We start from the raw sequence: 22,518 nt of genomic DNA on the forward strand, positions 1-22,518 counted from the left end.
GAAGGTCATTGACATGGGCGCTGTGATCTAGAGGAGTTGAAGAATCGAATGGTGGAGTCAGAATGGCTAAAAACCCAATATTGACGAAATTACCTTTTTTGGAACTTGGAAGATGAGACAAGATGGGCAAGAAATTTAGAGGAAACGCCGATTGTGCTTGAACAAGAAGCGCAATGCACAATTTGGCGCCAGGAATCGATGCGACAATACCTTGTGATTCCAATCCATATTCTGTGGGTGTCTTAGCGGTCTCTAAATTGTTTCCAGAGGAAACAAATGTTAATTTATCTCTCAAGTTTTCCATCCCTCAAAATAACTTGATACACAAATCTATCAGCGATGTCTACCTAAATCTCTATATGGTTTGGGTTTCTAAGATTTTGCACGAGAAGAATATAAACAGATGCTTGGTGTACAATCAACGGGCGACAATCTCACCATCCTCGAAGTAGTAATGGTAGTTTGTCAACAATTCGGAGCAGATTTCCTTGGCTCCGTCAAAAGGTGTCAAGTTTGGAGCCATCAACACGCTCAGCGCACCGACACTCATTTTATTGAGGTCTTTGAATTTGAGCACTTCTTGGAAATATTTGAACAACGCGTACAAAACGTCGAAATTCAGTTTTGGCAGTTGGGACAGAGTTTGTTTAACTTTTGGAACCGAGGAGGCGTGGTCGCTCGAAAGTGTCAAAGTCATGAGTTCTTTTGCCTCTTCTTCAGGAATCACCGTCACTCGCAAGGTACGAAGGTACCGTTTGAACAACGTAGCAATTGAATGAACGTCGGGAGGAGATTCAAGAGCAGCCAGGTCGCAATCGCTCTTTTCGTTAAAGATTTCCTGGATCTTATTAACCTCGGCCATCATACCGTTCAAACGGAAAATACCTTCGCTGTAAACAGCTTTCTTTTCTCCAAGATATGAAAGGCACCTGTAAACCACCGATGGAACAGGCCGGTCATAGATCTTGAAATCTGGACATCTTTCGAACGATTCTTGCAGAGTGGAGCCAAAGTATTTAGGAGTGGCTTCCAATTGCTGGAACGACATATCATTGGGCTGTAATGACGGTGTTGGAACAGACCCCATGGAAACCATCGTTCCAGAGTATGGCATTGCTTTGAACTCGAGCAGATCGGCCGGTGGCTGTGAAGCGGGCATGACAGAGTCTCTGTTTCCGCGTTTGAGACTGAACCATTTGCTGTTGCTTTCGGACATCGCAGGCGAAGGAAGAACGGTTTCTGTTTGAGTCGGTGTTGAAGCCACGGATGGGGCGTAGTCCACAGCTGTTAGATTGGAAGGTGACGACGAAAGAGAAGCCTGGTCCGTTTCGTTACTTTGATAGTCCATTATCAAACGGAACCAGTCCTCTGCATCCATGACCGACTCGCAGTACAAGACATGGTGCTTCACGGACCGAAGCGACTTCCGTTTCTTTCTCGAAATGGTGAGGATCTGGTTATCGCGCGAAAGATTCACATCGTTCACATGAAGAACGTCTTTGGTCTTGGTAGCACACTCGGTAATTGTCAGATAATGTTCGATAGAGTCGAGACTGAGATTTGTGAGACGGAACACCTTCTTCAGGTTCTTTGAACCCACCTCAACAACGGTAGCTTCCCGCTTGGACATGTCGTGTGCATCATACGGGGTGAAAAATCCTTTGAACAGCTTCCAAACCTCAGACCCACGTTGTCCGCGCATCACACGACACAGTTCCGAAACATACATTCGAACGATCGATTTCTGAGTGTCCCAGACCAGCGGGTCAATCTTGAGGAACGCGGCCCTATCTGGCAACATTGGAAGGTGTCTCAAACCAAGACGTCTTAGATCCTGATCCAAAGTGATGAACTTGGTATATGTCTGACGCACCATGTACAACGGCACCAATTCTCCAGAACGCTCGTTGGAGTTGACCATGAAAGATATCGAGAAGTCTTCCTTCTTGTCGTTCACGGCGCTAGGATCAACACACGTATCCACGGTGATTACCGTGGAGTCAAACGACGACGAAATGTAGTCAAATTGGGATGAGTCAGATGGTTGTTGCTGATGAGATGCTGATTTGAGCAAAGGCTTTTTAGGTGACGGTGTTTGCAGGAACGATCTGCGGTCTGGAGAAAAGTTCAGAGACCGCAGAGGTGAAACCGTCGAAAGAGAAGCAAAATCTTTGAGAGGCGAAAAGTCCTTGATTGGAGAGAATTGGTTTCTGGCCGGAGAAAGAACAATGCTTGATTCTTCTTTTTCTGGTGAAGAAGCAACACTCGAACTCTCTTTGTCCAAATTAGTTCTGGACGTGTGTTCCAAAGTCAAATGGCTTGGGTTCTCTGAAGGCAGCGCCGCTTTTGGCTCGTCCTTTTCTTCTCTCTTTGGAGTTCCTAAAACTTCGTATGCTGGTCTCTTGAACGATCCGTTACTACTTCCGCTGTTGCTGAAGATAAACTCATCGTCCTTTGGAGTCTTCAACTCCTTCGGAAGAGACTGTCTTTGGCGAGGAGATCTAGGAGATCCCTTACGCGGAGACGATCCGAACGTGGCATCTTTAACGAGCTCGCTAACTTCAGGAGACCGTGCAGGAGAGTCTCGCAACAGAACGCGTCTTTCGCTGCGTTCTGGAACGTCGATGTCCATATCCGAAACTGGTTTGACTAATTGGTCCAATGTCCGCTGTTGTTTCTGAGGAGAATCCCATGGATTGATGGTTGGCTCTGGGCTTCTGAATGGGTTTGCTGGTTCTGTTGTATCGACTGGTTTCTTCTGTTCAGGGACGTGCAGTTCTCTTGTTGGCGGGGATGCAACTTCGATCGGCGGTTCTGGAGCTTTGATCTCGGGTGGGGGGATCGTAAACTCCTCTATTGGGTCATTCTTGACCGGGTTCTCTATCACTTCTTTTTCGTCCGGTTGTAAATCAGGAACCGATGCAAACACTGGCGGCTCTGGAGGAACCAACTTATTTGGCGAAACCGAACTGGACGCTCTACTTCGAGTTATACTTTGGCCCGCTTCGAGCTCCAAGATGCGCGCCTTCTGCGAGGCCACTGTTTGGCGTAACTTTATGAGCTCGTTTGCCATTTCCTGGTTCTCTTTTTCTAACTGGCTCACACGGCCGCGAAGTTGCCCGGTCTCCACTTCCATCGCCTTGTACAATCCGTCTTCACGACTGGACGTGTCCAGACTCTCCTGGCTCTCTAATTTGGCTGTGCCAGAATCAATTCGCTCATAGGAATCCATCACAAAGGAACGAGATTTTGAGCTAACAAGGCTCGCTAAATCACCAGCCATATATTCTGCAAAATCTCCTGTTGCGGTGTTTAACGGTGAATTGCGATTTGTCCCAGCACAATTCCCGTTTATCCAAACTCCAACAATCTGTTTTCAAAATTGGTAGAATTACAGTTTCAGCTGCGCAGTAAAAAAAGTTGATTTACGCGTACCGAGTCGATCGGCCCGTCGGAATATATGGTAGCTTACAAAAATCTAATCACTCGTCGCCCTTCTTGATGAAGTCGGGTAGCGCGTTAACCTTGTCGTTGCTCTCTAACGAGACGTACTCCTCCCAAAGTTTCACCAGCTGTTTCTTCTCGTTATTCTCCACTTCAAGACGTCTCTTGAAGCTCTCAAGCTCGCTCCGAAGCTGTTCGTTCTCCTTGTTGAGCTTCTTGAACTTATTCAACCACTTCATTTCGTAGCCCTTCTTCAGGATGGCAACCTTTTGCTCGTGTTTCGCGGAGTATTGCAAGTAAAGGTCCTGTGCCAACTTCTCAAGCTGTTGCTCCAAACTGGTGCTATGATCGCGGATTTTGGTATTGGCTTCTTCCAACTGATTCTCTAACGTAGACACCCGCTGCTTGAGTCCGGACACCTCGGTCTTGGCCTCAACAAGTTTCTCGTTCTTGGATTCCAAGTTGGCGCTCATCTCAGTGATCCGGGCTTCGGTGCTGCTCTGCAACGAAATCAATTCGTTTCGCACCTTCTCGAGCTCTTCAGAGTTACCCTCGCTGGTATAGGTGATCTGTCTGCCGAGCTCTTCCTTCTCGGTCTTCAGCCGTTTGATCTCGTCGCGACGATGGTTCATCACCTCTTTCAAGCTCGTGTTTTCGTCAATAAGTGCGGTCTCTCTTTCCTTCAGAGCATCAATCTCTGAACGAAGTCCATTAAGCTCATTCTCGAGCGAAATCACCTTGTCAACACCAGACTTGAGTTCTTCCTGGTAAACAGTCAGTTTCTCGTTCGCCTGACTCAGGTCGAGCTCCAGATTTTCCATCTTGAGAGATTGTTCGTTCAATTTCTCGCGTAGCTCCAAAGCTTCAGAACTCTTCAGCTCCAGCTCTTTCACCAATTCGTCTGTCTTCTTGGATGAGTTGGCCGTAGATGTAACAACTTCCTTCAACTGGTTTTCCAACGACAGTTTCTCATTGTTCAATTCCTCAATTTCGTTTTGCTTCAGTTCCAAAGAGGACGACAATTCGATCTTTTCGTTTGACAGTAAAACTTTGTCCTCTTTCAAGCTGTTGATTAGAGACTCGAGCTCTTGAATGCGGGATGACTTCTCCTCGAGACTCGACTCAAGATTCTTAGCAGTGTTCATCAGTTGGTTGTAAACCGTCTTGACCTTCTCCAGTTTTGATTCATGGAACTTGAAGCGAGACTCCATCATGTTGTATCTGGTGTTCGAAGCGCGCATTGACTGTTTGCAGGACTCCAACTCGGCAACAAGTTGTGCTTTTTCATTAAGAACTCTTTTCTTGATCTCGGTTTCGGATTCCAATTGAGATGACACAGATGTGAGCGCAGTTTCAATGGTCGAAAGCTTTTCATTCTTCTCCTTGACTTCATTGCTTAGAGAATCAACAGTACTCTGCAATGCGAGTTTGATCGAATCCAGTTGAGACTGGGTGAACAGAGGCTTGTCGTCCAAATCGTCACCTGCGACGAGCTCGAAGTCGTCAATCTCTTCCTCTTGGTCAATCATCGCATTAAACACGTCCAATGCAGAGATCTTCTGAGACAGCTTGACCGGAGACATTTTCTCGTCCTGCTCGCCGTCAGACTCTCCGCTGTCGTTGTTGTGGTCCATTGAAGAGTTGGCAGCAATGGCAGAGATATCATGAATATGAGTTCCTTGACGTCTCAATCCATTGATGACCTCTGTCTCTCCGTCAATCTTGTCTTCCAACAACTGGCCATGGCTGACATTCGCCAATGGGCTGTTCTCCAAATCAAGAACAGGATTCTCTGCTGGAGGGTTGTGCAAATCAATTTCCGAATCGTCCACAAGACGACTGTGATGCTCCCTGTGAGGAGTCACGCGTCTTTTTGACTGCTCTCTGAGAGGTGTCTGGAACGATGTCTCGCCCAAGTGCACCTTCTTTGCACCGGAGATTGCTAGTGGCGTATCCAGGTGTCTCTTAGACGTCATTCTGTTCTGGTGCGATCCCACGGGAGACGACTGCACATCTGCCACGTCGGAATCCACATCCACCACTTCGAGCTTGTCGGCTCCGATTTTCGCGTCGTCGTTCTCCTTCTCTGCCGTGGACAATGCTTTCGTGAGATCGTGCTTTCCCAAAACCACTGGATCCAGCTTAGTGTTTGAAGGCTTCTTGATACATGTCAAAGGCACCCTTCCTGGAGATGCTGCCAGAGGACGTGATTTTTGGGGCGACAACGATCTGCGTCTAAAAGACGGGTTTCTGATTTCGTGCTTATACGTGAGTCCGTGCTCAATTCGCTTGAGAGCGGTGTTTCCGCGGTTGCTTGTGTTTTCAGTAGGATCCACCATATAAAAGATAAACAAAAAAACGCGTACCGGGAAAAATTAAAGCTCTTGCACAAAAAGAGAACCCCCCACTGAAAGCAAGTTACCCGGTTCTAGGTCTTTTTTAAACTCCAAATAATTCCTTGCACTCAAACAATTCGTCTCTTTGCCACAATGTCCAACAAAGAATGTGTAAGTATCTATGAAAATTTAGGCATCTAACAACAGTCTGAGCTGTATGAGCGAATCATCGAAGACGTGATTTCAGAGTCGCGACAAGATTTCGAAGACGGAGGCATTGACGAACAAACTTTGCTCGATTTGAAGCGGATATGGAGAGATAAGCTATCCAAGACTGGGGTTGCTATGTTCAGTTGGGACTTGAAGCGGGATGAGTACGATGATTCTAGTAATCTGTTGGGACTCGGGGATGATCATATCAGTTCGCAAACGTTCCAGGAACAGTTCAATCCAGCTGTTCCTGATACCAACTCAGGATTACACATTCAGGGTCTGCATCTCCCTCAGTCGGACCTTGCTCTTCCTACCAATTCCATCAAGGGTGAAGACGACTTGGGCATAAATATTGCACTTCCGGGTGGGGGCAGAATAGGACAATCTGACGGAACGGTCAGCTTCACGCTAGAAGGAGCAGAAGCTCAACAACTCGCCAAAAAATTAAGACGTTCACAGGTGGATGGGGCCGGCGATTTGGACGACGAAGGCGGAGACGATCTGGGCTCCGATCTCGGAGTGGGATCTGACGAAATCAATTCAGACCTCGACGATCCAGACGACGACGAAATTAATTCCGGAGACGACAACGAGGATCAAGAATACAACATCATGCTCTGTTTGTACGACCGTGTGCAAAGAGTGAAAAACAAGTGGAAGTGCAATCTAAAAGACGGAATCGCCAACATCGACGGAAGAGACTACGCTTTCCAGAAAGCCACTGGAGAAAGCGAGTGGTAGTCTACGAGTGTATATTATGATAGATGGTTTATAGGTGAACACTAACGGATAGTAATTATCGAACACAGTTACCTTTACCGTTGCAACCGTGCTGATCTTTGAAATGTTTTGGCTGTGCAACTTTTTCAGTAGACTTTTTCTGAACCATCTACATTTTTATTCCACAATTATTCAATGTTACAACCTCGAGCCCGGTATTTCAGCGTTTTGAGGACTCTTCGCAACAAAGCGCCCGCTCCTCCTCCCAAGCAGACTGACGCTGCTCCGGAACCGCTGACCCCAGCTGAGCTGGAGGCCATAGCCAACATCCAATCGTCATTATACCAGCCAAAGAATCCATTTCTTGAGCCATCGAAAGCCGACCTTATTCAGAAGAAGATCGACGCCATAGCCGACAAATTGGAGCGTCACAAACAAATAGAGGAAGCAAAGTACCGCGAGTTACTCAAGGAACAAGAAAAAGCAGCCAAACCAAATATAGGAGATTTCAGACGTCCGATCGCTTCGTTTCTGCTTCTAGGGTCTGCAGTGTATCTTCTTCTACAGTATCTGTGGCACACTTTGGAGGCAGAGGAGCACGTGATATCAATGGAACAAAAGACAAGAGAATACGAGCGGGAGATCCAGGCGTTATTGGACAAGCAGACCCCAAAGAAGAAATGGTTGTGGTTCTAACCTAGTTACGATATATTTGATACTCTAAGAATAATTAATTCGACGATACTTAACCAAAGAATTTGTAGGTCTTGCCGGTCTTCTGGGCAGCTTCGTCCAAAATCGACTTGGCAGAAGCGGCATCAGCTCCGTTCAACTTTCCAGCAACGTCGGACAAAGTGACATCGTCAAACGACTCCAACAGAAGCTCGAGGTCGGCATCAATAGCAGTGGCCTTATCTTCAGCACCGAAGTAGCCAGTATCCTTGGCAGAAGATCTGACTGCACGCTTGTTCTTCTTCTTGGCGTTCTTAGCAGCCTCCTTAGCCTTTTTGGATGATTCTTTGTCGAGCTTGGCCTTGGCTTCTGCTTCTTCTTTGGCTTTAGCTTCGGCCTCAGCCTTGGCCTTAGCCTCTTCGGCAGCCTTTCTGGCACCAGCCTCTCTTTCCCACTTCTTCTTGGCCTTCTCAGCCTTCTCTTCCTCCTTGAACTTCTTGATTCTTGGATCCTCAGCGTTGGCGCGCTTCACAAGTTCAGCAAGTCTTCTGTTGTCCTCGGTCTTTCTCTTCTTTCTGGCATTGTTGTTCTTCTTCTCGATGTAACGCTTGTGGTCTCTGTTGGCAGTGTCATCAGGAACATCCTCGTCCAAGAACTCAAAAGTTCTCCAGGAGTCGAAGTTGGTGAAGAACTTGTAGAAAGATTCCACCTCAGCTCTAGTAGAGTCGGCATTTCCCAACTCTGGAACAGGCTGCTTAGTAGAGAATCTACCCTCGCTAGCAAACACTGGTCCCCATGCCTCGAAGAAGTCGTAGGTATCCTTGGCAGCAGGAGGCTCCACATCCGCGTGGAAATCCACAGAGTCGTATTGCTTTCTCTTGGATGGGTCCATCAGGGTCTCGTATGCCTTTTGAATGATCTTAAAAAATCCGTCCTGGTCCAATCCACCAGCAGCACCCTTCTTGTCTGGGTGATGCTTCAAAACCTGCTTACGGTGAGCTCTTCTAATCTGATCCTCAGTTGCTCTGTATCTGAGCTTGGACAAACCCATCACAGCGTAAAGGTCGCATGTTTTCCAGTCTCTAGGATCGTGCTCAAGCAGGTCCTCGTCCTGCTCTTCGTCGAACTCATCGTCCTCACCGGACTCGTCCACAGAAGTGACGTTCTTGGAAGCCTCGATCTTCTCGTACTCAGACCAGGTGTGTCCACGCAAGGTTCTGGTGGCATGTGCAAGGAAATATTTTCCAACTGGCTCAATAGGACGCTTGACAGAAGCGCTGTAGTTGGAGTGCGCTTTGAAGTCGCCAGAGAAACTGGCCGGAACAGCAGAGAGCGACATGGTGAACAATTATACCTTAAAAAATATTTGAAAAAAAAAAAATCCCGTGCTTCTAACCATCCATGTCTTCATCCTCTGACCTTCAGCAACAGGATCTGGTTGTATTTGAGGACCACTCGATCGTTCCTAGATCATCGTCCGAGTACCATTACCTGACGCTGATACTGTTCAACTCGGCTACCAGACCAACCTGGTTGGTCACTGCTCTGGTGGAAAACTCGCTATTTGGAACATGCTATCTTAACAAGTCTCCGATTTCGAGACGTTCATCAACTCCAGTGGTGTTGGCATCACTCAACACGGCAGAATCAACATACAGAAAACAACTTGCTCGGCTGAAGGGCGATCTGGCCGAGTTTAAATACGTTGATCTTCTGTCCAACTATAGTAATTGGTTCGAGATGTTGTCAGCTCAGATTGATCAATTAGCCAAGAAGGGGAAACCAAACGTGTTCCTCGAGAATCCTGAGTTTCTGCTGTTTCTGTCAGACACCAAAGTGGACACTTTGTTGTTGCAGTTACAGAAACTGAATGCAAAATGCAATCTCTTCCTAATCAGCTCCAATGACGAGTCGTTGCTCGAATACTCCGAAATCCCAGATGATTTGGCCACCATCCACACATCTTTCCTCACAAAACTCGTACACAGATCGAACCTGCTGATGTCTTTGCGTCCGTTGAAGACTGGACGTGCCGTGGACGTGACAGGAGAACTTACTATTTGCAGAGGACTGATCGATTCACCACAGAAAGTCGCCGAGAAAGAATACCTGTATCTGGTCAATAAAGAGGGTACAGTCAAATTGTTCTATAGATAACCTTACCTACTTCTATGCAGATTATAATAATCGTCCAGAGCAAACTCGATGGCACAACGAGTGTCCAATAACGGATACAATGGCCACACTGATCTCTCTCCAACTTGAATCCAGTAAGGAATGTTCTCCTTGTACTTGTTGACGTCGAAAATGCGACTAAAGTCTCTTATCAGTGTTCTGAGCTCAGGAACAATGGTGATTTCGCTGTTTTCGAATCGAGGAGTTTTCTCGTCCACCGCCAACCATCTGAAAAATCCCATCAACAATCCAAACTTCTCCAGTGTTTCCATTCTGTGTCGTAGCTCAAGACTAATCAGGTTCTTGATGTGGTTTGTGAGTTGCCAGGAAGTTGGCGAATGCTTTAAATCGTTTCCTATCAATGGAGCAAGATACGGTCTTGCGAGCGCAACAACGAAATGGTTCACGTTGAACAGCTCGGTTAGTCTTGTGTATGGAGAGATTGGCGTGAACGACTTGGTTGAAATCGAACTGGCATAATGTGGCGATATGTATTCACAATGACGTTTCAAAAACTGGAGTGTTTCAATCTGGTTTTCTGAGTTTTTGAACTTGAGCTGGACATCGTCCTCTTGCACACTATTTCCTATGGAACAGTATATGGCACTGAGAATGGTGACGTTTGGGGTTGAGATGTAGTTCAAAAGCGATGGCGCGCAGGACTCGGTGGGATGAATCAAAATGTTCAATATGCGGTTAGTTTTCAAGTATGCCTCTTCAAAAGTCAAATCGCCAACTTTGGACTCCACATACTTGATAAACAGTAACATGTCTTGACTGTATCCTTTACGGACAACAGAGGCAATCACAGAGGTGCCATTTTCGTCGGCTTCTTCCTGTGGTAGCAGATTGACTAAATTGTTCAGATTGTCCTCGATCTCGTTATCGTCCAAGCAACATATCAGAGCCCCAACCAATGCACCAATAGAAGAGCCAGCAATGATCCGTGGTAGCAAGTTCTTCGAATACAGTGCCTTGATCACCCCCAGATGACAAAGCCCAAAGAGCGAGCCACCTTGTAATATCAACGCGGTCACGCCCAACGTCTGTCTGGTGTCATGAAAGAAGTCCAGCTTCATCTGGTTGAAATGGTTTAATTCCAAAGTGTTGTCCTTCAACTGCCATTCATCAATAAATTGAAAGCATTTCAACACCTCTTCGATATAGTCCTCGATCAAGACCTTGGTACCAATATATGATTTGTTGTACAACTGCTTGTTCGAGATTCCTCCAAAGTTCCGCAGCACGCCTGATCTCAAAGTGCCCATCACTTTCAACAGGTCCTCGTTTATCCTGGCCAGCCGAAGATCATGAAGACGCTCATTGATGAGTCTATAATCGTACTTTTTTGAGATGAAGTTTTGTCGCCAAACATCGTACCCATTCAGTCTATCGATTTCCGAAGTGATCATTTCCCATTCGTGGAAGTTGGTACAGGAATCCAGGGACCGTTTTAGAGTACGAATAGGAGACTCTCTGAGAAGTTTAATCAGTCTTTTGATCCAGAAAAACACCACCTCTGTCACAAAACTAAGCACTTTCCATATTATAGGCGGGGTGTTGTTGATCAGCAGCGAAAGCAGAAATAAAAAGGCCATCGATAGGCCCTTTGTATATCGTTGCATAATAATAAATGATAGTTTAATTTTAGGGATAATTAAATTAGGAGGCTTGATAAAATGGGGGGTTTAATCTATTTCTTCAAATCACAACCATTAAGTATTGGCGTTTACATTTGTTACCCCCACTGGTTGCCAAGCGTATCAACGAACGGGGTTTTACCCCCACACAATTTGCACGTTAGATCAAGGAACCTTCAACGCTCCCATATTACCTAAGCATGCAATAGTATACTACATTATTTTTCTTTGGTATTTCCTATTTTTCGCCACCATGGATATCATTCTGGGTATCAAAGTGCAAGACTCAGTGATTGTCGCCACTTCCAAGGCGTTCACAAGAGGTATCTCCATTCTCAAAGACAAAGATGACAAGACCAGAGTGCTCACTCCTCACAACCTCATCGCCTTCACAGGAGAGGCCGGAGACACGACTCAATTCGCAGACTACATTCAGGCAAATATCCAACTGTTCTCTATGAGAGAAAACACAGAACTCAACTCCAAGTCAATTGCCTCGTTCATCAGACAGCAATTGGCTACATCGATCAGATCTAGAACGCCGTACCAAGTTCAAATCTTGCTTGGTGGACTCAACAAGGGAACAGAGCCATTCTTGTCTTTGCTAGACTACCTCGGTACCAGAGTTGATCTTCCGTACTGTGCCCATGGATACGCTGCCTTTTACACTATGTCGTTGTTGGACCATCACTATCGCCCAGACATGAACACCGAAGAAGGCTTGAAGCTTCTCAAATTGTGCAATGAAGAACTCGAAAAAAGAATGCCAATTGACTTCAAAGGATTATACGTGAAGGTCATTGACAAAGATGGCATCAGAGACATAGATTTTGCTTAATAAGAATGTGATACTTGTCGTTCAATTTCGTACACCTATTAACACTATACACTTACTATTTGATCAGATAATCAGCGTTTGGGCCTCCTCAGGCTGTTCAGACTGCTCTGGTTCCTGTGCATGAATCGTACTCACTGGATGGTCTTGCTCATCCAGCACAACTGTATCGTAGAGCACAATAGTGCTGGTGATTTCCTGTTCCGCTTCTCTCTCTGCCTTTTCGCGAGATTGGAATTCCAAGTTAGCTTTGGCACGCAAAATCGCAAGATAGGACTTGCCATCGTTCACCAAAATACTCAAAGTTCTGTTGAGTTCGTTCATCAGCTTGTTAACCTTCTCTAGCTTGGGAGTGGAATTTAAAAGCAGGTCTCTTGTTTGAATCAAATCCTGTTTGAGCTCATTGTAGTTTTTCCACTCTTTCCAGTCATCTCCTTTTTGAACTATTTCTGTAGAATATGCAGTCAGCGTGGATTCACTGAACTCTTCCAAAGTCTCCAGGATGGTGGTTCTGGCTTTTAGGACCTTATCAGAATATTCCTCTTCGTATTTTTTGAATTCAGCAACAATCGCATCAGCCCTTTCACCCAAATTAGACGAAGCCTTTGCAAGAATGTCACGCATATCCTGACGAGTCACTTTTTTGTCTGTGCTGTGGTTGACATCGTGAATGAGAACATGGATATCCTCGTAATTGGAGTTGGCCAGCTTGCTCAATTCTTGTAACTGTGGCTTGAGGTCCTCTTGGATCTTGGAAGAGATCTCAGAATCAATCTTGGCAACTTGAGTCTCGAAATCACTTAACGCGTCAACCTTAATTCCTTTCAACAACTTGTTGTACTTTGTGAGAGTAGGTTCCACAACAGAGGTGGTTTCAGAAACGTCATCTCCCTTTTCGGTCTCTGCAGCCTGCTTGGAGAGCTTTTTGAAAAACTCGACATCTTCGTAGCTAGGAATCTTGAACTTGGCATTCATCAGCTTGTTAAACTCGTCTTTCAAGAATTGTTTCTTGTGTTCCGTTCTCCAGTACTCTTCGGTGGTTTTTCTGATAACAGAGTCCTGCTTGAAAGCAAGAATGTACTCGTACGACTTGGCATACAAGTAATTGAGTGAGTCCACAAGCAAAACAATCAATCTCGAAGTGTTCTCGTAGAACCACGATTTTTGGAATGCCTCGAAATAAGGCTCCAAAGCATCCAATTTCAGCTTATAGTACAGTTTTGAGAGCTGTGGATGCACATATAGGTTGTACCGTAAGTGAAGTGCAATTCTGAGCTTTGTAGTGTAAACCAGGGACTTGGTCTTGACATAAAGGAAGAACTTGACTGTCTGAGGAACAACCTTGGTCAAAACCACCTCCTTGGTCAAAACAGCAAAGTGAATGCTTTTTGTTTTGATGAGATCCTTCAACGTTTCAGCCTTGGCCTTCAAGTAAATACTAGAAATCGAAACAACTTCCTCAGTCTTGGCTGCAACCTTATACCAGGTCTCGATACTCTTCTCTCTCACCAATCCAAAATACTTGTCAGCACCCTGCTTGGTCACCTCATAAACCTTGTCGGAAACAATACTGTACTTGTTTGCTGTCTGATGATATCCGTAGTCAACATATGGCTTGATAGGAGATTTGGCGTAGTGCTCACCAAGAGGAGTAAACACCTTGGCATCAGCAGCTTCCACGAACGGACCAATATGTGGCTCAGCAAGCTTGTAGTACTTGTGAGTGTAGCTACATATGAGGTCGTTCGATCCCAGACCGTCTGGTTTGTATGCGCTGGTCAGGGGACACTTGACAAAAACATGTGTCAGGAGGTACAACACCGCTAGAACAAAGGACAAAACCTTGAACTTTAGCGAGAACAGAGCCATCTTGGGAAATTGATGTATTTCGAAAGTGTACAATCAGCGATTCCCTTATTTCAACCAACAATCAGTGGATGGCGACTCGTTTCAATTATTTTTGTATGTATATAAACACAATTTCACAAACTGGTGAGTGCACGCTCCGGCAATAATTTTTTTCTTGCCAAGGATTCATGAACAAACCCTTGCACCGGAATGGTTCAGTACCGTGGAGGACGACTGTACGGGGTTCTGTTTGGAAGTCTTTGACCATAGGGACGCGGGGCCCGGCCACCACGTCCTCTATAACCATAATTACCTCTCCCGTAAGAAGATGGCGGAGGATACAACATTTTTGGAGCAGGCTCGTGATGCTCTGCTGGTCTGTGTTTCTGTACGATCTTGCGTCCTCCCAATCCGCCTCCCAATCTTCTAGGTTTCCAATTCTTAACAACTCTTCCCCGCTCAATATCCACCACCACTGCGCGGTCGTTGATGACCATTCTATTTCCTTTTTGGAATGCCAATTTGGCGTCGTTTTCTGTTTTGTACAATATGAAAGCGTATCCTCTGCTTTTCCCTGTAGAGGAGTCTCTCACCACACGGATTTGTTCGATCTCGCCAAACTGTCCGAATCTTTCGCGCAATTCTATTTCGTTAACTTTATAATCCAGTCTCCCCACGAAAACTGTCTTGTAAGGGTCTCCTGTGATGTTTTGATCAGTTTCCGGGTTCCATTTGACCAGACTGCGTTGTAAGTGCTCTTTATTCTGCTGTGCTTTAATTTTGAGCTTCAATTCTTTGCTCAAGAACTGAGACTTGTAATCTTTAAACTCCTCAACATGTTGCTTCAAAGGCAATAGAAAGTCGGCCAATCCTGAAATTTTTGGCGTTCGACGCAAAGCTACAGGCAAGTCCACCTGTGGGAGATGTCGAATTGGCGCTTTGGGGGTGAATAGATCAACTATCACCGGTGTGTATTTATTATCGGACATGTGAAAGAAAAAAGACGATTTGAAGAAATTTCAAGGTCGATCGACGAAAAAAAATTTATCAGAAAAATTTGATAAATTTTTATTATCACAATTAAATATGGCCGGAACCCAGAAGAAGAACGCCAAAGGTCGGCTTGATAGGTACTACTATCTCGCCAAAGAGAAGGGATATCGTGCTCGTTCTTCCTTTAAGATTTTGCAAATTAATCAAAAATATGGCCATTTTTTGGAAAGATCTAAGGTCGTGATAGATCTTTGTGCCGCTCCAGGATCGTGGTGTCAGGTGGCTGCGCAGCTGTGTCCTGTCAACTCACTGATTGTCGGAGTGGATATTGTTCCCATCAAGCCGATTCCCAATTGTATCACATTCCAGAGTGACATTACCACGGAAGATTGTCGCTCCAGATTGAGAGGCCATCTGAAGTCGTGGAAAGCAGACTCTGTTTTGCACGATGGTGCTCCCAACGTTGGTTTGAACTGGGTTCAGGACGCTTACACGCAATCGCACTTGACTTTACAGGCTTTGAAGTTGGCGGTTGAACATTTGAACGCCGGTGGAACGTTTGTGACCAAGATTTTCCGTTCTAGAGACTACAATAACCTGATCTGGGTTTTCCGTCAGCTGTTCGACAAGGTCGAGGCTACCAAGCCCCCTGCTTCTCGTAACGTTTCTGCCGAGATTTTCGTGGTTTGCAAGGGGTTCAAGGCTCCAAAGAAGCTTGATCCTAGACTTTTAGATCCCAAGGAGGTGTTCGAGGAGCTTCCTGAGAAGACTGCAAATAACGAGGCCAAGGTGTTCAATCCAGAGATCAAGAAGAGAAAGAGAGATGGTTATGACGAAGGGGACTACACCTTGTTCCATCCTATGGCTCTTTTGGACTGGGTGAAACAGGAGGACGACGTGATCAATACTTTGGGAAGTGTCAATATGTTTGAGATCGACGAGGAGAGCGAGGAATGGCAGACTTTGAAACGGATGAAAGATACCACGTCCGAGTTCCTTGAGTGTTGCAAAGATCTGAAGGTTCTTGGTAAGAAAGATTTCAGAATGTTGATCAGATGGCGGAAGCATGCTCGTATTGTTCTTGATCTTGATGTCGAGGAAGAGGAAAATCAAGTGGAAGTCGAGGAGCTTGATGAAGATCAAAAGATTGACCAAGAGCTCGAAGAGATGAAGGAGAAGGTCCGGCTGAAGCAAAAGAGAGAAAAACGTCGTCGTAACGAGGCCAGACAGCAAGAGATCCAGCGGATGCAGATGAACATGTTGACCGACATGCAGGTTGGTCTCGATGCCGGAAACATTGGGTCTGAGAGTTTGTTCAACCTGAAAATTGCCGAGAAGACTGGTCAGTTGGACGAGTTGGCTCGTGGCAAGAAGAGCATGGTTTTTGACGACGAGGAGTTGGCTCGAGATAACGACATTGTGTACGATGACAAGCAGATCGTGGAGTCTGGTGACGAGCTGGACAATCTCGAGGATGAGCTGAACTCGATGTACCAACAGTACAAGGAGTCCAAGATGGAGCGGGACGCCAGACTGAGAGCCAAGAACGCTCGTGGAGGAGACGATGAGGAATGGGAAGGAATCAAGGAGCAGACGAGCGAGGTCGAGTCTGACGACGGAGAGATCCTGGAAAGCGATAGCGACATTGAGAGCGAGGAGGACGAGGCAATCGACAAGCTGATTGCCACCATCGACAAGAAGAAGAAGGGCGGACTGAGTCGGACTGCTAACAACTTCTTTGGAGACTCGATCTTCGAGGGTGTTGATGTGGTTGCCGAGACGAATGGCAAACCGGCAGAGTCTAAGGAAGAAGAGGAGGTGGATGAGGAAGAAAATGCGGAAGCAGAATCTGGATCTGAGTCTGAGGAGGCTGAAGAGTCTGATGCCGAACTTGAGTCTGGATCGGAGTCAGACGAGGCCGAGCCAGACTTTGAGATTGTTCCTGGAGCTGGAGACGGCATGTCACACAAGCACGAGGTCGACTTGGCCACAGTGGAAGCAATGACGCTTGCTCACCAGCTTGCTCTTGGCCAGAAGTCCAAACACGACCTGATCGAGGAAGGATTTAACAAGTACTCGTTCAGAGACAAGGAAGGACTGCCTGACTGGTTCTTGGAGGACGAAGACAAACACAGCAAGATCAACAGACCAATCACGAAGGAGGCGGCTTTGGCTTTGAAGGAGAAGATGAAGCAACTGAACGCCAGACCAATCAAGAAGGTGATGGAGGCAGTTGGAAGAAAGAAGATGAGAGCAATCAAGAGACTCGAGAAGATCAAGAAGAAGAGTGATCTGATTGCCGATGACGACTCGAAGAGTGAATTGGACAAGGCTAAGGAGATCCAAGCCCTTGCCTCCAAGTTAGGCAAGAAGAAGAAGACCAAGCCTAAGACCACGCTTGTGGTTGCACGTGGAAGCCATAAGGGTGTTTCCGGAAGACCAAGAGGTGTTAAGGGTAAATATAAGATGGTCGACGGAGTGATGAAGAACGAGATGCGTGCATTGAAGAGAATCGAGAAGAAGCACAAGAAGAAGGGAAGAAAGTAATTGCATAGTGATAATAAATAATCTTGTTGAAAAATCGGGTAAAAAATAATTCAAATAAATAAACATGAAGTATCGCACGGCTTTGTTTATATATGGCGACGAGAAAAGCGTTTTTGATGGAATTGGCGCCCAGGACGTGTTGACAGTTCCGGCTTCTAAAAGTTCCCCGCTTGCCCGCGAAGATCGCATTGAAATCGCCTTTTCTGAGTTAAAAAGCGAGTACAAGACAATTTTGGAGAAACTGCGTTTGCTGAACGTGCAATTGAACAAGAATCGCTCAATCAAACCAAAACAGACCATCTTCACGAGTCACGAGAGTCAGCCGGCCGGAGTGCGCATAGACGTGGCTCCACAGAGCGCGCGAAACATGGATCACTACAAACAGCTTTCCGATCTCGCCGTGCAGATGATCTCCAAGCTGATCCACGTTGAAACAGAATGCAAGCCGTGGTTTTTCGAAGAGTGGTACAGAGGATACATCTACGAAGAGCCCCAGATTGACGTCGCTTTCCTACAGATCTGGAAAAGTCTCATTGGCGGCGATATACCGGTGACCACCAAGGATCTGAGCCAGGCGGCTTCATTTGAGCTTGTTTTGGACTCGGATAAGCTCAAGCTGTTGCTTTATTGGCCGCTCGTTGATGAGCCAGTTGTTTTCAACCGTTCTTCTTCCCACGAGGTCGGGGTCTTTTATCTGGACTCGTTACCGGGAGACACCGATCTGAGTGTGAATGGGGTGCGGGTTCGCGGAGATTCGAAGCTTGTGCCGACATCAATGTACCTGAACCTGTTTGACTCTCAAATCCCAGACATCTATGCAAATCACACGTTTGTACAGCCCACGGGACTGCATCCGACATACAAAGTGAGCTTATCAAAAAATGCCGAGCCCCCCCACCCAAGTTGCCGATTGATGTTTGACCTTGATGTTCCGTCCACGTTCATTGCGGACGAGTTCCAATTGGAGTGGTCCAAGAAGTACTTCCGTAATGTGGTGCTGTACGGCCACAGCGACCTGGAACTGCCAAGCTACAAAGTTACCGAAAGTTGCTCTTTGCGGCTGGAATTACAGCCGGATATTGTGGAGTTTGAAATCCCGCTGCATTTGCGTTACGGTGAACCAAAAGGTGGTTCACAGGAGATTGGGATTTCTACGGGAGACCTTTATTGGGACTGCGAAACAGATTCGGACACAAGATTGCTCATTCAGAACAGCTTCATGTACGAAAACAGAATAGCCGAACAGACACATTCCCAGCTCTATCACATTGGAAGCACAGGTGCCAATCATTTGGTTGCAAAACTTGCAGTGGCCGACCTAGCCGACAGCTCTTTTGTGGAGTCATGGACTCTGCTTTTGGTAACCATTTGTGCCCTTTTGATTGGAAAAGCAGCATGGAAACTGTGACAGGTCTAATTTTAATTTGCAACAATAAGGAGATGCGCACTGGGGGCTGCGAAAAATATTTCTAAAAATTGACATTCAATTTTACCTCACATTGAGCTTGAACTAGAATCCATTGGACTAACCAAGGAGACTTCGCAGATCATGGCAAGTCATCCGACCAACCATGGATTCCCGTTGAGAAGGCGAGATTCCGTGTCTTCGATGAGTTCTGTCCGGAGCGTCAGATCTATGCTGACGCCTCGTGAACTAAGCACCGACTCTTTGTTGACCATAGAGGACAGGTTTGTTCGAAGACCCCGGACCCAGAGACCCAGATTGTCGAATCCCGCCTCAGAATCTCGCCTTTCACTTCCTCCGCCCGCCTCTGTGCGTGAGACTTATTATTTTCCTAATGGTGAGGTTTTCAGACCTCGTTCACAGCCAAGACCGAAATCTGGCAAGCACCATTCCATGCCCAACATGAGGAACAGACATATGATTGTGCCTCCCGTTGTGCCACCAACGCAGACCACTCCGGTACCCACCGTTAATTCTGTCCAGAGAATCCAATTCCAGGAAACAGGTTCGAGTGTTTCATCTGCGTCAGCCTCACCTTCTGTCGACCACGGCACTCCAGCCTCGTCAATCACTTTCAGTGAGGAAGAGGAAGAGGAGAAGCGAGGATTCAAGAAGATGTTGGGTAAACTTCTTCGGAAAGACAAAAGTCCCAAGAAAAACGCTGTCGAGGTGAAAAGCCAAAGAGACAGCGACAGTTCATTGGAACACCTTTCCATGTCCTCTTTATCTTTGAATGTCGATCTCAGCGACGACGACGACAAGAGTTTTGTTGCTGGAGACGACCAAGATCTGGATGGAGGAGACCTGGAAACGGAGCTGGATTATATCTCGTCCATCATGGGGATTGGAGAAACGTACTTTTTTGAAGATCTGGACCATCAGGACAAACTAATTAAGCGCAAATCTCTAAGAATGAAGTCTCTTGAGAAACACAAGTCATTGAGCCGGAAGAACACCGGAGACTCTCATGTTTCTCTAGATACGGAATACTACAAGCATCACATTAATAAACACTACTCTGGCGAGGAGAAGTTTGAAATTGTGACCAGCAACAGAATCAAGGAACCGGCAACGACAGCACTCGAGGCCAAGAGTTCTGTCAAGACCCGGTCTTTTGAACAATTGAAAGTTTCATTTTCAAACAAAATCTACCTCAATACCACCTTCTCGCCAGACAGTTACGTTCGGTTCAACAAGGGACTCAAACATACATACTCGCAGCTTGCGAAAGACCCTGAACAGATTAAGGAAATCCGTGCGGAGCTTAATCATTACAAACAATACGAAATGGCCGTTCATAAACAGTCTAGAGAGTATACGCATTATTTCCAAACTGCATAATAATATTATGATCCTCTATATGTCGAGTAACCGTAGTTGCTGAGAAGCAAAGGAATATGGTAGTGGTTATCAGGAGGTGATTGCACTTCGAATGTGATATCGACAAATGGGAAGAACGTGTTTCCGTCGCGGGTAAGGAAGTAATCCTTGGTGTGGAATCTGATCTTGTACACTCCAGGCGACAGGATGGACCAAGAGTTGTCTTTGAAACCCAAACTCGCAACCAGTTGCTTGTTGGAGGAGTCCGGCAACCATTCGGCAACCCGGCCATCCGAGTTGGTGAAAGCCGTGGCAAACAATTCAAACGACTCTTTCAGAACGCTGATCTCGCACTTGACGTTCTGGGCAGGTCTTCCTAGCGTGGTATCGAGGATATGGCAGGTGATTGGAGGCATGATGAGTGCTGGAAAAAAATAATAATTTTAGTTTACAACTTATTGATTATTTATTTATTTGATGGAAGCGTTTAGTTTACCGCCCATTCAAAGGGGACAGACGCGACCCACGAACGGGAAAAGTGATGGGGAAAACGATGGGAGCAAGAGTGGGGTGAAATTCACCAAACACGGCGCCAAGTTCTATCTTCCAGCTCTGTTTCCCTCAGCTCCAACAATCAAGAGCGGGCCTCTTCCAATGTTGGTCACAGACGTGCACAGGCTGGAGGACTGTCGAACAGTTTACAAAAACGACGGATTTGAGGCCGCCATGTATGGAATCACCATGTACAATAATTTTCCGGTGAAAGACGTGAAGGTCCAGGGGAAGATCGTTGGGGAACGATGGCAGGAACTTTCTCCCGACAGCTTCTTTATGTTCCTAGAGATTTGTGACGGATCGAGCGACGCACCGATAAGTGTCAAGGTGCGTAACCAGCTTTATTACCAACAATTGACCGATTATGATCAGAACGGAGACTTGTTGGTGCAGGTGCGCGGTCAGGGAGTGTTTTACAACGGCAAGGTCGAGATACATGCGCACTGGATCGAGGTCGTTGGCGATAAGCGTGACATGGGGCTGGAGATGGACTGGTGGGAGCAAACTTTGGACGTTCGCAGGAAGTTTCTCGAGGACCCATGGGAGTTCACTGGGAGTGTAGAGGACGAGGTGCAGAAATATGACGAGTTTCGGCGAGAGGAAAACAAACGCCGTGAGGAGTACAAGGAGCTTCTCGCACAGGAGAAGAAGGCCGAACGACAGAAACAGATCAAGTTGCATGAAAAGCGTCTTCGGGAGCTTGAGAAACAGGAACGTAGATCAGACGACCAGAGCGACGACGAGAACACACAGGAACAAACAATTGAGTCACAACAGGCCGACACAACAGCCGAGTCTGTTGACAGTATTGTGAACACAGACGAGCCAGCGGACGAGAGCGAAACAAGCCCGGAAGTGGAGGATGGTAGCAACACGATCAAGCAAGAGAATTCCATCCAAATAGATACTGTTGTGGAACAGCCTAAACCTGTGGAAGAGACATCTGTCCCTCCAGCCGAAGTCCCAGTGATTACTGTGCCGACCCCCCAAATCAGACTTCAAACTGAACAAGTGTATATTCCACCGCAATTGTTTACTGGCTCTCGAATATCGGTTGATTTGCTGGACAAACAACCTGGTTCCGATGACAAGCTGAAGCTCGAGATTCTCACCTTTTGCATGAACAACCCGCCAAAGTTCAGTATCCATAAAGTGATGGCCGACAAGGCTGTTCGGTTGCAGCTTTTGCAGGATAGCTGTGAAGAGCTTCTTGACAAAACGTATGAGGTTGGTGGAGAATTTACTTCGGATATGTTGCAGATGAAGGACGGGAAGTTTGATCCACTACGCAATGGAAGGTTCCATACAGCCAGAAAAGCGCTTTGTCGGACGAAACTGGTCAGATTGACTAAGTCGTTGAATTTCGAAACCAAGCCGTTGAAACAAGCACAGAATTACATCTCTGCTTTGGCCCAGCATGTGATGAAGACAGAAATAGATGTTTTACAAGAGCTATTCGACGATTATGCCTCTTCAGAGGAGATCTTGCAGCAACTGTCGAGATTCTACACCAGCACCGTGAAGCATTACACCTTCAGAACGTCTGATCTTGGAGATCGACTCAAGGAACACTTCAAAGTGGATCCTCCGGCGCACGTCACACGACGCTTGATAATTCACGAACTCCTACAAGCAGGGGTGTCTCGCATTATCCAGCCTCGTTCTCTATGGAGATTGAGGCTCACATGGTATTACAAGGTTTCCGAGGATTATTGGATGTATTTACCAGAAATTGTCAGTAATGAAAAATAGACT

General features: G+C 46.3%; 18 protein-coding genes across 18 annotated transcripts; 10 read left to right on the forward strand and 8 right to left on the reverse strand.

Moving 5' to 3' along the window:
- Nucleotides 1-173: 173 nt before the first annotated feature.
- OGAPHI_005296 (uncharacterized protein) lies at nt 174-1,247 on the forward strand (the record flags this gene model as incomplete). Its single annotated transcript, XM_046206464.1, has 3 exons — nt 174-448; nt 560-740; nt 963-1,247. 3 exons carry the CDS (start codon nt 174-176, stop codon nt 1,245-1,247), a joined length of 741 nt encoding a protein of 246 aa, XP_046059729.1.
- OGAPHI_005297 (uncharacterized protein) lies at nt 419-3,283 on the reverse strand (the record flags this gene model as incomplete). Its single annotated transcript, XM_046206465.1, has 1 exon — nt 419-3,283. The coding sequence occupies one exon, from the start codon at nt 3,281-3,283 to the stop codon at nt 419-421; it is 2,865 nt and encodes a 954-aa protein (XP_046059730.1).
- On the forward strand, nt 1,875-2,681 carry OGAPHI_005298 (uncharacterized protein; the record flags this gene model as incomplete). The annotated part of the gene is made up of 2 exons (XM_046206468.1): nt 1,875-2,017; nt 2,102-2,681. 2 exons carry the CDS (start codon nt 1,875-1,877, stop codon nt 2,679-2,681), a joined length of 723 nt encoding a protein of 240 aa, XP_046059731.1.
- Nucleotides 3,284-3,482: 199 nt separating the features above from the next.
- On the reverse strand, nt 3,483-5,783 carry OGAPHI_005299 (uncharacterized protein; the record flags this gene model as incomplete). The annotated part of the gene is made up of 1 exon (XM_046206469.1): nt 3,483-5,783. One exon carries the CDS (start codon nt 5,781-5,783, stop codon nt 3,483-3,485), a length of 2,301 nt encoding a protein of 766 aa, XP_046059732.1.
- A 164-nt stretch (nt 5,784-5,947) lies between these two features.
- Nucleotides 5,948-7,409, forward strand: OGAPHI_005300 (uncharacterized protein; the record flags this gene model as incomplete). The annotated part of the gene is made up of 3 exons (XM_046206470.1): nt 5,948-5,951; nt 6,016-6,730; nt 6,938-7,409. The coding sequence occupies 3 exons, from the start codon at nt 5,948-5,950 to the stop codon at nt 7,407-7,409; spliced, it is 1,191 nt and encodes a 396-aa protein (XP_046059733.1).
- Nucleotides 7,410-7,458: 49 nt separating this feature from the next.
- OGAPHI_005301 (uncharacterized protein) lies at nt 7,459-8,724 on the reverse strand (the record flags this gene model as incomplete). Its single annotated transcript, XM_046206471.1, has 1 exon — nt 7,459-8,724. The coding sequence occupies one exon, from the start codon at nt 8,722-8,724 to the stop codon at nt 7,459-7,461; it is 1,266 nt and encodes a 421-aa protein (XP_046059734.1).
- A 62-nt stretch (nt 8,725-8,786) lies between these two features.
- OGAPHI_005302 (uncharacterized protein) lies at nt 8,787-9,542 on the forward strand (the record flags this gene model as incomplete). The annotated part of the gene is made up of 1 exon (XM_046206472.1): nt 8,787-9,542. One exon carries the CDS (start codon nt 8,787-8,789, stop codon nt 9,540-9,542), a length of 756 nt encoding a protein of 251 aa, XP_046059735.1.
- OGAPHI_005303 (uncharacterized protein) lies at nt 9,146-11,419 on the reverse strand (the record flags this gene model as incomplete). Its single annotated transcript, XM_046206473.1, has 3 exons — nt 9,146-9,437; nt 9,549-11,090; nt 11,415-11,419. 3 exons carry the CDS (start codon nt 11,417-11,419, stop codon nt 9,146-9,148), a joined length of 1,839 nt encoding a protein of 612 aa, XP_046059736.1.
- OGAPHI_005304 (uncharacterized protein) lies at nt 9,735-10,040 on the forward strand (the record flags this gene model as incomplete). Its single annotated transcript, XM_046206474.1, has 1 exon — nt 9,735-10,040. One exon carries the CDS (start codon nt 9,735-9,737, stop codon nt 10,038-10,040), a length of 306 nt encoding a protein of 101 aa, XP_046059737.1.
- A 34-nt stretch (nt 11,420-11,453) lies between the features above and the next one.
- On the forward strand, nt 11,454-12,038 carry OGAPHI_005305 (uncharacterized protein; the record flags this gene model as incomplete). Its single annotated transcript, XM_046206475.1, has 1 exon — nt 11,454-12,038. One exon carries the CDS (start codon nt 11,454-11,456, stop codon nt 12,036-12,038), a length of 585 nt encoding a protein of 194 aa, XP_046059738.1.
- Nucleotides 12,039-12,101: 63 nt separating this feature from the next.
- Nucleotides 12,102-13,904, reverse strand: OGAPHI_005306 (uncharacterized protein; the record flags this gene model as incomplete). The annotated part of the gene is made up of 1 exon (XM_046206476.1): nt 12,102-13,904. One exon carries the CDS (start codon nt 13,902-13,904, stop codon nt 12,102-12,104), a length of 1,803 nt encoding a protein of 600 aa, XP_046059739.1.
- A 194-nt stretch (nt 13,905-14,098) lies between these two features.
- Nucleotides 14,099-14,872, reverse strand: OGAPHI_005307 (uncharacterized protein; the record flags this gene model as incomplete). Its single annotated transcript, XM_046206477.1, has 1 exon — nt 14,099-14,872. The coding sequence occupies one exon, from the start codon at nt 14,870-14,872 to the stop codon at nt 14,099-14,101; it is 774 nt and encodes a 257-aa protein (XP_046059740.1).
- Nucleotides 14,873-14,969: 97 nt separating this feature from the next.
- Nucleotides 14,970-17,423, forward strand: OGAPHI_005308 (uncharacterized protein; the record flags this gene model as incomplete). Its single annotated transcript, XM_046206479.1, has 1 exon — nt 14,970-17,423. One exon carries the CDS (start codon nt 14,970-14,972, stop codon nt 17,421-17,423), a length of 2,454 nt encoding a protein of 817 aa, XP_046059741.1.
- OGAPHI_005309 (uncharacterized protein) lies at nt 16,220-16,837 on the reverse strand (the record flags this gene model as incomplete). The annotated part of the gene is made up of 1 exon (XM_046206480.1): nt 16,220-16,837. The coding sequence occupies one exon, from the start codon at nt 16,835-16,837 to the stop codon at nt 16,220-16,222; it is 618 nt and encodes a 205-aa protein (XP_046059742.1).
- A 64-nt stretch (nt 17,424-17,487) lies between the features above and the next one.
- OGAPHI_005310 (uncharacterized protein) lies at nt 17,488-18,831 on the forward strand (the record flags this gene model as incomplete). Its single annotated transcript, XM_046206481.1, has 1 exon — nt 17,488-18,831. The coding sequence occupies one exon, from the start codon at nt 17,488-17,490 to the stop codon at nt 18,829-18,831; it is 1,344 nt and encodes a 447-aa protein (XP_046059743.1).
- A 141-nt stretch (nt 18,832-18,972) lies between these two features.
- On the forward strand, nt 18,973-20,229 carry OGAPHI_005311 (uncharacterized protein; the record flags this gene model as incomplete). The annotated part of the gene is made up of 1 exon (XM_046206482.1): nt 18,973-20,229. The coding sequence occupies one exon, from the start codon at nt 18,973-18,975 to the stop codon at nt 20,227-20,229; it is 1,257 nt and encodes a 418-aa protein (XP_046059744.1).
- Nucleotides 19,212-20,624, reverse strand: OGAPHI_005312 (uncharacterized protein; the record flags this gene model as incomplete). The annotated part of the gene is made up of 2 exons (XM_046206483.1): nt 19,212-19,704; nt 20,401-20,624. The coding sequence occupies 2 exons, from the start codon at nt 20,622-20,624 to the stop codon at nt 19,212-19,214; spliced, it is 717 nt and encodes a 238-aa protein (XP_046059745.1).
- A 61-nt stretch (nt 20,625-20,685) lies between these two features.
- On the forward strand, nt 20,686-22,515 carry OGAPHI_005313 (uncharacterized protein; the record flags this gene model as incomplete). The annotated part of the gene is made up of 1 exon (XM_046206484.1): nt 20,686-22,515. One exon carries the CDS (start codon nt 20,686-20,688, stop codon nt 22,513-22,515), a length of 1,830 nt encoding a protein of 609 aa, XP_046059746.1.
- Between the last annotated feature and the right edge of the window lie 3 nt (nt 22,516-22,518).

The sequence above is a fragment of the Ogataea philodendri genome, assembly GCF_020536065.1.
Source record: "Ogataea philodendri strain CBS6075 chromosome Unknown scaffold20, whole genome shotgun sequence".
NCBI lineage: Eukaryota > Fungi > Ascomycota > Pichiomycetes > Pichiales > Pichiaceae > Ogataea > Ogataea philodendri.